The sequence below is a fragment of the Mauremys reevesii genome, linkage group 1 (assembly GCF_016161935.1).
Source record: "Mauremys reevesii isolate NIE-2019 linkage group 1, ASM1616193v1, whole genome shotgun sequence".
In the NCBI taxonomy this organism is placed as follows: Eukaryota; Metazoa; Chordata; order Testudines; family Geoemydidae; genus Mauremys; species Mauremys reevesii.
In genome coordinates this window covers 160980250-160992399 of record NC_052623.1, presented here as the reverse complement: position 1 = coordinate 160992399, position 12150 = coordinate 160980250, and the positions used below count along the sequence as shown (strand labels likewise).

The 12150-nt window shown below is 44.4% G+C and overlaps 1 protein-coding gene across 1 annotated transcript in view; it reads left to right on the top strand.

Moving 5' to 3' along the window:
• The first annotated feature begins 331 nt into the window (after positions 1 to 331).
• Positions 332 to 12150, top strand: part of ABCG1 (ATP binding cassette subfamily G member 1) — a 77778-nt gene continuing 65959 nt past the window's right edge. The window contains exons 1-2 of the mRNA XM_039495887.1: positions 332 to 489; positions 3286 to 3529. Coding sequence (XP_039351821.1) covers positions 448 to 489; positions 3286 to 3529 — 286 coding nt within the window. The 5' untranslated portion in view covers positions 332 to 447. The remainder of the gene's footprint in view (positions 490 to 3285; positions 3530 to 12150) is intronic.

Below are 12150 nucleotides of genomic sequence, written 5' to 3'. Positions count from 1 at the left end.
TTCTTTTCTTTGCTGCCCAGACATTGCCCATCAACTCCAGGGTGAAGGAGCAGAGGGGCGTGGAAAGCTTCCTCTGTGCATCCCACTAGCGCTGCACCTGGAGGGTGCAATGCTGCTGGGGGGCACCCCTCGCACGGCACTGTCCCCCACTCCCTGCCCTGCACGCAGGCAGCGCTGGAGCCAGAGCAGGCAGGGACCAGGCTGGGAGGGGCGGAGGAGGAGCTGTGAAGCGCGCGGGGGGCGGGGGCGCAGAGGCAGGAAAACAAGAGCACGTTGCCCTGCAAGAGGCCAGCCCCGCCCCCTGCCCCTGCTCAGCCAATCCGGGGGGAGGGGGCGGGGCTAGCTGCCGGTGTGGAGCTGAGGCGGCGCAGCCCGGGCGAGCAGCGTGATTCCGGCTCGCGCTGCCTTGTCCCGCTGCAGCTGGAGCCCCGCGCGCCCCGGGGGCACATGGCCTGGCTGATGGCAGCGCTCTCGGTGGGCACCGCTTTGGTAAGGAGATGCGCCCTGCTGCGTGGCCCCGGAGCCGGTCCGAGCGGGGCCGCAGCCCGGGGCGGCGTTCCCCGGTGCAGGGCGGCTCGGCTGGTGCGCCCGGGGCTGGCACCGCGGGAGGAGGCGGTGGGACGCGGGGAGTCAGGCTGAGAGATCCCGGGGGGAGCACGGCTCCCCAGCCGCGCCCTGGCCCTGCAGAGCCTTCCTCCCACCGGCGGGGTCGGAGCTGCGGGGCGAGCTTCCCATCTGGGGCCCCGCTGCTCGCCCCTCCAGCCGGCCCGTATTTCAGAACAGACCCGCTGACAGAGAGGAAACCGCCCCCACTGACTCACGCCGCCCGGTTGCTCCTGGGCAGCCCAGGGGGAGAGGGCAGCGCCCCCCCCCTCCGCCCCCAAGCGGCGCGGTGAGCCAGGATGATCCCCAGGCGGTGAGTTCCAGCGGTGCATTCCAGCAGGTGTTCCTAGGGCTGGGGGCAACGTTGCGTGCCTTGGGGAGGGAGGGAGTGAGGGTGGCCATCGGACTTCTCCAAAAGTGTCCCAGGCCAGCAAAAAACCCAGGTCGATGGCTTCCTGTGTGTAGTAAGCGTTGCTGTGATGCCTTCCTTGTCTGTGAGCCTGGCCGCGATGGGTCAGTAGCTCTGAAACCGTTTTGTCTGTGTGCCGTGAGAGAGGGGATCTAGAGGAGGACCTCTGATTTTTATGCAGACATAAATGAATGCCATGGCTTGGTCATTTAATTGTCTGTGCTTTCTAAGCAAGTGGAGTGGCTGGTTAACCGTGGTCTTTGATTGTGTAAATAATTCATGTAAAGAATTTATCTCAAGTTCTGGGGGTTGTTCTTGTGGCATAGTTATTGCCATTTCACAGGGTACAGGCTGGCTAGAAGTAGGCAGGATGCAGTGGTTTTTCATTTATAGCATCACGGATTTGAAGTAAGGGACACACAGCAGGGTTTGACCGATAGTTACCTCTTGCCTTGAGCTCATAAAAAGGGGGGGCTTAGCCAGTCTTCTGAGCATGCTCTATCCTGCACAACTGCATCCTATGATTTCAAAACAAATTTACTGAGAAACATACAAGCTCATTATCTAATGGGTTTTGTGTACCTCCGGTTGAATTTCACAAAAGGGAGATATTTGGAGAGTAGTTGGTTGGTAGAAGATGGAGGCATTTCACAGTGTGAGAGATGTAGGTCAGTTTTACTGCATTAAATGGAAATGAGTTTATTGTTTTGCCTGTTGTGAAACAGAAGCAATTAAAAACCTCAACAGAGAAACTGGAAAATGAAACCATAAAAAACTGGTTGAAGGTGCAGGCAGAGTCTTTGTCTGTTACCCAAAAACACATTAATTGAAACATACATCAGTTTAAAACAGTGGTTTTCAAACTTCTTTCTGGCGACCCAGTTGAAGAAAATTATTGATGCCTGTGACCTAATGGAGTTGGGGATGAGAGGTTTGGAGTGTGGGAGGGGCTCAGGGCTGGGGCAGAGGGTTGGGGTGCAGGAAGAGCTCTGGGTTTGGGGAGCTCATGGCTGGCTGGGGCAGGGGGTTGGGGTGTGGGAGGGGGTCCAGGCTCTGGAGTGGGGCTGGGGATTGGGGCGTTTGGCCACTTACTTTACTGTAGGTTACAATTCTGCAAATCCTTACTCAAAGAATGGCCCTTGCTTACAGCAAGTAGTCCCTGCAAGATAGAATTATAGAAATCTAGGGCTGGAAGAGATCTTGAGAAGTCATCAGATCCAGCCCCCTGCTCGGAGGCAGGACCAAGTAAACCTCTTAGACCATCTCTGTCCAACCTGTTTGTGGAAATCCCCTCATGGAACTTATTAGGTTCCCCTTCAGTCTTCTTTTCTCGAGACTAAACAATCATGCCCAGTTTTTTAAACCTTTCATCATAGGTTCTTCAGGTTAACAAATTTAGTTCTGCTCATAGGTGCCGACTTCCTTTGTTCCCGGGGGTGCTCGACTCCCGCCCTGCCTCTGCTTGCCCTTGCTTCGCCCCCACTCCATCTCTTCTCCCAAGCCCCCACTCCTGACTTGCCTCTTTCCACTCTGTTCTACCCCCTCCCCCACCTCTTCCTGCTCCCACTCCTTTCTCTCCCTCCCCAGCACCTCCTGCATCAGGCCAAACAGCTGATCACGGCAGGCGGGAGACCCTGGGCGAAGGGGAGGTGCTGATCAATGAGGCCGCTGGTGAGCGGAAGGTGCTGGGGATGGGAGGAGAGGGAGGTGCTGATCTGTGAGGCTGCCAATGGGACTATTTTTTTTGGTGCCTAGGGTTCTGTTAGATCCTCTTTCACATTATCCTGTTCATATTACATGTCATTATTGTCAAATAAATTTGGTAGGCATTGCTGGATTCCTGACCAGTTTAGTTACTTATGAGCATGCATAAAACACTTTCTCCCCTCTCCGCCAGGAAATTTGGTAATCTGAGCTGACTTTTACCTCCAGTATTATGGATCATGTGTTTGCTACATTGAATGTGAAGTCTTCAAGAAGGAAAAAAAAGTGACTGGTACTAGTGGAACAGTCTTGTGCGTGCTTTGGATGGCAGCATACGTGCTTGCTAAATTTTGGGAAATGGCCCTTTTTCACTGCTGCCCCCTCCTCCCTTACGTACCTGCCTATACACAGGACTCAAACCACTGAATTGTTCCCTTTCACCTTTCAATACTAGTGTTCTGGATTAATATATTTTTAAGAATTATTAGAACAAATGAAGAAGTTTGATTACATTTGTTGCCAATAAGAGTTTCTGAAAAGTTTTCTTGTTTCCTATTCCTATTTTCTAGAACGTCAGCAGTTCTTCTTCTGCTATGGCTGAGCCAAAGTCAGTGTGTGTTTCAGTGGATGAGGTGGTCTCAAGTGGCACAGATAACCAAGATGCTCGGTTGTTGAATGGACACTTAAAAAAGGTGGACAACACTCTAACAGAAGCCCATCGTTTCTCCTACCTACCCCGAAGACCAGCTGTGAACATTGAGTTTAAGGAACTGTCATATTCTATCCAGGAAGGACCATGGTGGAGGAAGAAGGGTGAGGAAAACTAATGTTTTTAGAAGAAATATAAAGAGAAATGGTTTTTACATTCTCATGTGGCCTGTGGTGGGAAAAAGGAGGTAGCGTGTTGTATACAGGGAAGCAAAGGCAATGAGTGGGGCCATCAAAGTACATTCCGTGTTTGTTTTTCTGGGGCATTCTCACAGCCACTTATTGCAGTGATACTTGATGTTTTCTCTCATTCAAAATAAATCTGTAAAGTATGCAAATAAATAGCTTAATACAAAGTGATGTGTTTTTAACAAAGACTAAGGTGACTGTTTTGTTTGGCCTTAACATGGGAGAGCAGAAGGTAGGATGGGCACAAGGAGCGTTCCTCACCACCATCCCTCTCTATCCTGCTCAAGGGACAAGCACAATAGGAGTCCTTGCTTTCGAGGCAGTGCTCCTGGCTGGTAACTTTGGGGGTCAAGATCACCTCAGAGTGTGCTGAGAGGACCTTCAGGTGCTAGGCAGATGTACTGGAAAGTGGGGCCTATGCCATTCACTGAGACACTGCAGCCAGGGCCAGATTTCCAATTAGGCGTGTGCCTAGGGGCATCAGTGTTCTGGGGGTTCCTAAAAGTTAGGTGGGTTAAAAAGTGTCATTTTTTTACAGAAAATACGAAGGTCAGCTGTAGGCAGAGGGGACGCTGAAGATGCCGTACCTACGGGTACGTAAAGTGTAAATCCGGCCTTGACTGCAGCATAGATGCTACCCTTTGTGTACTGGAGAGCTGGGGGTGGGACTGTACCTTCTGAAGCACAGTCTCTCCCAGAGTTCCGCATTGGGTGGTAGAGAACTGCTGTCCGCTCCAGCCAGTGCCTAAATGGCACAATCTGAGCCTAACAAACCAGTTCTAGTCGCTGAGGGAGTTTGGCTGAAACAGTAGAAATAAAGACTATGATTAAAATTTATTCTAGCTTAACTATTAACCCTGTATGATCCCCTGGCACTTATTGTTCAGATGACAAAGAATTTATTCTTGGACAGAACTCCAAATTCAATTTAGATCTCATGGTCCAAGTAAATACAGTATTACAGGGTTGCCAAATCTGCCTAGTCTACAACCTCATATGTTTTTCTCCTATGTATAGGACAAAAGAGAAAGCGTTTACTGGCAAATGGTTAGGTTTTGAACTCTTTCCGAGGAGTGAGTGTTTCAGCAGTATAGTAGCACACAAAATTGAGGGCAGAATGTGTCTCTTAAAATGTGGTGTTTGAAAATCTAGCACATAATATGTAGAAATGTCAGCTCATCCATGTCTCTTGGATGTTTTATCATTCTTTTCACATCCTAACAATGTATAAGGAGAGAGAACCCATGTGGTTGGTCGTTCTTGATAGGGCCAGATCCTGAGAGATGCTGAGCACCTTCTTTTGACTTAAATGGTGTACTGAGCACCTCAGGTTTTTGGCTGAAGTACAGTGAGGTAAATTGTGAACAAAGCGTTGGTCCTACCCCATATGCAGCTAGTGGGCCCTGATCCTGCAAAGGAATCTGCCCACATGGAGTGCCACTGAAGTCAAATAATGAATCCTACTGAAGTCATTGGGAAACCAAGTGGATATAAGGGCCTACCTGCGTGGCTACTTCTGCTAGATATGGGCCCATGTTTGTAAGCCTATTGGCCAGGTGGTATATCTCACTGAAATGAGGAACTACTACTACAATCTCTCACTGAAGTAGTTGTAAAATATTACTCTGAAGCATCCCAGAATGTATTTCTATCCACTGCAGCTACAGCAGTGGTTTATTTTATCTGCTATGCCTCCATTATTATTCCCCTACTTCAAGACCTTAAGTCCAAGCCTAAAAATATGAGCTCAAAGACAGGTGTATTTCTATTTCTGCCTAATAAATTGTGCTCAACGAACAGATTGTGGGTAGTTGTCCAGAACACTTCAAAGGTGATAAGTAAAACGGGGTAAAATCCTTGTCCCAGTGAAGTCAATGGCAAAACGCCCATTAACTTCAGTGGGGCCAGGATTTCACCCTTAGTTCTAATATATATAATGCTTTACATATTCAAAGCAATGTAGACATATCTGGTAATTAGTCATTACAGTGCTTCCATGACGTAGGTAAATATTCTCATCTCTATTTTGTGGATGCAGAAAAACTGTTATAATGGGTCTGACTCTCCTTTGCCTTGCACTTACGAAATACGGGCATAAAATGCTGCCCAACCAGAATAGTAACATTTTCTATCCACTTTGCACTCACTTTGCAAAGGGCTACACAAGATGCAAGGCAGAGGAGAATGAGGTGCATTGCATTTTTTAGTGAAGTTCTCTCTTTTTCATAAGATTAGTGGTCTCTTTGAAGGGGCAAGTAGGATGTATAATATTCCCAGTAGCAGCCACTTCTGGAAGGAAATACACCCAAGAGAAAATACTGAACTCTTTAAGGAGAGCTTCACATACTTAAATGAGGTCATTACATTTCCACAAGGAATTGTTTCCTGTAGAGGAAATTGGTATGGTTGTGTGCTTTGGTAGGGTATTATCTATTCATTGGAAATAACATACATGCTGCTGAGCCATACTAGAGACAAAGGTTAGTGAAATTTTATATGACACTTCTTGTTCTCAATTTAAATCTACCTGTCTTTGGGTGTGTATCCACTGGTTTAAACATTCTTCTTAAAATTGTTTTATAAAATGTATTGTCAGATAAACAGAATTCCCAGGCACCATCACGCCAACCTGGCTAATGTACCAAGTTTTAATAATCTAGAAATGTCTGGGGTGAAGAAACAACATCACGTGAGCTCTGATCCTGCAAACACCTATGCCTGTAAGTAGCCCCTGCCCCACTGTTCACATGAATACAGTTACTCACATGCATAGGTTTTTGCAGGATCAGGGTTCTAATGTATTTCATTTCCCCCTCCCACCCACCCCCCAAAAAAATCATTACTTCCCCTTTCCTCCCCACTCACCACAGAAGGTATTTTTGAAAGCTATTTAATGTATTTAGTAGAGCTACATGGGAGACAACAATTCCAGCAGGTTTTGAGATTTCAAATTTTGTTTTGTTCCTCACTGGAATGAAAACAAGACCTTTTGAAAGATTTTCACAAAATGGAATTGAGTTGAAATGTCCCTTTTCAGATCCAAAACCTGAGCTTTTTTATTCAGTTTCTCACTTTCTCTCTCTGGTCTCAAGTAAACAGAGCGCCCAAAAAACCCTCCGATACTTCCCTGTGAAACATTTTGGCTTTGATAAAATGGCATATTTCAATTAAATTTCATTTACAGTATAACCTCAGAGTTACGAACACCTTGGGAACGGAGGTTGTTCGTAACTCTGAAACATTCGTAACTCTGAACAAAATGTTATGGTTGTTCTTTCAAAAGTTTACAACTGAACATTGACTTAATACAGCTCTGAAACTTTACTGTGCAGAAGAAAAATGCTGCTTTCCCTTTATTTTTTAGTAGTTTACGTTTAACACTGAACGTTTTTGTCTGTGCTGCTGCCTGATTGTGTACTTCTGATTTCAAATGAGGGGTGAGGTTGACTGGTCAGTTCGTAACTCTGGTGTTCATAACTCAGAGGTTCTATTGTGGTTGAAAATGTTCCAACGACCCCTCGTATTTAGCTTTTAATAGCAATGACTATTTCGGGGCAGGCCATTACATGGAGATTAAAAGGATGCTGTCTACTTGAAGTCTTTTCCATTTTTAAAAAAATAATTCTTCTAATTGAACCCTGATGTTTACTTTTAAAAATGCCTAAAATTTTTAAATGATTTTCTGATCACCTTCTGAGGTTTAAGAGCACCTTTTGGGTAAACCAACAGCATCGTTACCAAACATGCTCAGGCTTTTGCCTCTGCTTCTTCCCTTACTGAGCACTTGCTTGCTTCCTGGCAATTCAGTTTCAGTTCTGCAGCTGCTGTTACTGGTATGCATCTGTTGCTGGCCCTAGGGAAGATGAGTGCATGACAGTGATGACATCACGCTGGTGTGTGAAACAGAGGATTAGTTTCTCTGTGCAGGGCAGCTACAAGGGGCCATTTGCTAGTCCCCAGTCCTGATGTTGGGCTTGCACTTGCTTTTTCCTGACATATCTTAGAGCAGCCTCAGAACTGCTCTAAATTATGCCAGCTGCCAATGGGTCTCAAGGTTCATTAGACTTTCTTGGGATCACCAGAGCACAGAGGCCTTCAAGCCACACCCCTTCTTCCCATTTCCATCCCTCTCCACCAGGGGCAGGCTCAGAGCATTGGCTTAAATAAAACAGTTATTACGTTGGACAAGCTAAAAACACTAGGGAATAGAAGATCAAAAACTGAACAGCCTAACTGGTCTCAAATGAAGACACTGACCAAAAAGCTGCTTCGTTGTATGAGGTCTGTGGCTTCTTTGCTGGGGTTTCTGCAAAATAGAATTAACTCTGTGCAATCAAATTAACAGAGTTTACATATATTTTAAAAATAAATTATGTGAGAAAATACCCCGAGTCTGTGTTACCAATTTCTCCATTGAGAAACCAATGCACTGCAAAGCCCCATAAGCTGAAGCTCGGCAAAAAGGCAACAATGAACTCCATGCATAGCTAGCTATGCTGGTTGGGATTCCTCATGCTGAAGAGATCTTTTGCTGGCAAGATATGTTTTTACACGAGAATAGTGCAAAGTAACTCACCTGCAGCAGAAAAATCAGGTCTAGGAAGTGCAGATGACTAGTTAGTTTCACGGTTTGCTTTTTTAAATTAAACTGCTGTCAGATGCACAAATGAATAGAAAATAATCTCTTCGAATTCTAGTCACTCTTAGGTGTTACTTGTAGCAACAACATGTAAAAGATTTTTAGATTTCAATGAGATTTTTCAAATTGATGGTGTTCATTTAATAGCTAGCTCAAAAAATTTGTTGCAGTTTACCTAGATTTTTATCTTTCTGCCTGGTTTTAATGAGAGAGACAGTTAACATTCAGTGAATGCTCAAATATGTGGGAGAATAGTTTCCTTGCAAAGAAAAATCCATGCAAACAGGTTGTATAGGAGTTGAAAGTCTTAAAATTAAGATCCAAACTAACAAAAGCAGTGGCGTTTTATGATAATGCTGCCCTTGTGTTCTATGTTCAGCCACATTATTCAGACAGTGAAACCCATATGGCATGTAACATCATCTACTTTTTATAAGATCCAGTGAGAACTTCAGCTCTGCATTACTTGACATTAACAGGTAAGTTAAATACACCATGGCTGCCTTTAAGTCAGGATGTTTCTTGTATTGATCTGTGTCCCAGCTGTACCATCTCTTTAATATACGTATTAATTTCATTTTCCTTTTTTTGTTTGGCTAAATGTCTGTAGAGGGACTCACTTTTATTTACAAAGAATTACATGACAAATGCTGCTTGTCGCAAGAGACTCATTAAAATGAGTGGAATGCGCCATTAAGAAATCCATCATGAGCTAGTCTGGGGGTGACCTTGGGCCAGGTTCATCCCTGACCTAACTCCCTTGAAGTCAATGGGATTATGCTGGGAATGAATTTGACACACAAATACTTAATCAAGCAAATGATACCTCTGACCTGTCCATTTCAATGGGCATTTTCATTAGCACAGGAGTTTGGAAAAGGGTGTAGGGTAGGATTTTCAAAAGTACCTTAATGACTTGGGAGCCTGAGTCCCACTGACTTTCAGTGTGGTTTAGTCAGTCACTAAATCACATTGGCACTTTTGGCCATAACATTTATGGAGAAAAGTCTCTGATTTTCACAGTGAAATAGCTGTTCGGTTTTGAAGGATATAGATTGTGGAGTGAGTTAGTTGAGCTCTGGAGGCTGCAGGGATCAAATCCTGATTACTCTTCTCAGTGAAAATGAGTTTCATGGTTTGAATCTGGCCACTGCTTGGGCACATCATGAAACTATTATGCAGTTAAGTGGGACTCAGAGTCTACTTAGCTGAGGTCCAGGACTGGTGTAGAGTGTTGCCATATTTTGGAATGGAGGTAAGTTGGCAGAACTGGCACAGTACACACACACACTAAGATTTGTTCAGTCCCATGCTGGTTGTCCCTCATTTTTAAGAGCAATGAGCCAACTCACTTTTTAAGGAAAAATCCCTCTGCTATGTCAAATATATTTTCTCAATATAACAAAAGCCTAATCCACAAAGTTTGAGGACTATCTGTAGGCAAAATTGATTTAAAAAAATGCAACTCCTTATTTTGACTAGAGTTTGAACAAAAATAAGGTATGAAATAAATTTCCACCCCAAGCTCTGATACCTCAATCTAGATTTTAAAAAAGAAAAAAAAACCCTGCAGGTTAACCAATTTAAAGAGGGAAGATTGATATTGGGGCTAATAGTCTTTATACTAAGTTTCAGTCTAGTGCTTTTTGAAATTAAATTTTTCTACCTCATAAATCAGGGTTTCCAACAGAGATGTCAACTCTTCTGCTGTCATGCCCCTCTCATTAAAAGCGTCATGAAGAGAAGATTAGTTTACCTTAATAAAATACATGTATCTAGGATCAGATTATGGCTAGGGGATTGTCACAGGGTATGCACACCATGTCCCCTTTTAAGGCAGGTCAAGGTTGTGATACTACCACGGTTACAGTCTACCCACCTATCCGTAGGCTGAGAACAGCACAACCCAGTGGCTGGAGTCAGTGTGACTGCCCTAGGAGTCAGGGCTGGATGGCCTAATAGAATAAGGGGCCGCCACGCAGTGGGGGTGATGGCCGGGGAAGAGGAATCCAGGCCCTCCCTGCTCCACCAAGTCCTGGCCCAGGGCCCTGTCAGCAGCAAGAGAGGTCACCACCTAATCAGCAGGGATCCTGCTGCAACATGCTGATCTGCCGCCGGTGGGAGATACCACTCACATTGCCTCCCTGGGCCACTTACTACCATGTCTCCTGAAGCCAGGGTCCATATGTTGTCAGGGTCTCCAAGCCCCTCAGTGTAGGTATCTCCCTGCGATTCTGACTCTGGTTGGCCAGCCGTAGGCACCAGGTCTCTGTTCTGGTCCTTGAGATCTCTAGCTCCCACAGTCAAGTGCTGAAGCAGCTCCTGGGCATGAGCCTCTACCAAGCATCCTCTTTCCTTGGTGGTCAGCCTAGAATGAGCTGAACTGCTTCCTTTTAAACTGAGGCAGCAGTTGAAGCATGCCCTGCACAGTTTGAGGGGCGGGTCTTCTGCCGCCCATAGGGTTAACCCCATTCTTTCTTGGCTAGTGTGGGGTATGTACACCCCGTCATAGGGATGCGAATGCTGTTTTGCCCTCTCACCCTTAACACATGCATCTTTACTTTATTTATGGTATTTGGTTTTATATATGCACTAAAAATGGACACCATCTACACTTTAAGGCACCTTTTACATAACTTAAGATCCCATGGAAATATCGTTCCAACATAAGTCCAGGATATCCTCAAAGGAGATAGTGATAATTTGCTTTTCAGAAATTCTAAATAAGTACTAGAAAAAGTAAAACCTGAGTTATCAGTATTCATGGTTAATTAGGCAACATTTTAGTTGGAAATTTATTTTCTCCTTCACTGTCCTCAGTGTTGTAATGACTCATTTGCACCAAGTTAGAATGCAGGGGCTGGTAGAATTTGCTCTTTAGTAACCTATGAAGAAATGGGTTCTAGCCAGTCAAAATGTAATCTTTCTAAAAACTGTATTTTTATTGATATGGTTAATATCAACACAGACATCCATGCTCTGTAAAATATGTGATCATTAACATCTGTTTTTTTTTCATGTTTCAGCAATCCCTGTGATTGATTCAAGAGAAACTGCCTTCTTTTACAAGACTGTAACATGTTTTACCTTAAAGTTATCAAGCAAAACAAGATCTTCTCCCTGCATGGGAGAAGCTTTTAGACAAATTTGACCCATGGTGTCTGAAGGGGAAAGGTAGAATTTTTGTTAAGCTGTTAAGATATTTTAATTTTTAAGAAATATTATCACAGTCTGAGATAACCTCATTAGAGATTTTAGATATCTACATTTCGGCTAGAAGATACATATATCATGTAAATGTTGTTCTTTATATAAGAAGATGGAAAACACAGGTGACTTAATCCACTGTCAAAATGCCAAAATAGATTTCAATGGACTAGGTTTCTCTAATTCTTTCTTGGTGTGCTGTTACAAATTCATTCAGACATATTGATTTGAACAAAACATACATTTTTCTGTGCCTTTTGTGTAACATCCTGGAAAGATTTCACTCTCGGTGACATTGTAAGATCCAAATGATCAAAAATAGGATTTGCCCTAAATTATTGGCTAATGCTTGCTAGAGGAGTTAGAAAAAGCCTGTCCTCATCATAGCAGGTGCACTGCGGTAGAGGTGCCGCATGAACTGTCTTTTTCCTCTCTCACGGTTACTGTCGGTCAGTGCACTATAGTAACCTCAGAGTGTGACGTTAGAGCTAGAGGAAGTGCAATCTGATTGGCTGCTATATATACTGTTGCTAAGATGAGAGGAAAAGATGCAGAACAGTAAGGACCAAAACCCTTGCTGGGGATAGTTTTTCCTTTTCTCTAGAACAGATGGATTGTATTGTTTTCATCCACTTTAGAATCTGCTTGCTCTGAGATCATATATTTGTATCTCAGATAGCAAAATATAAGT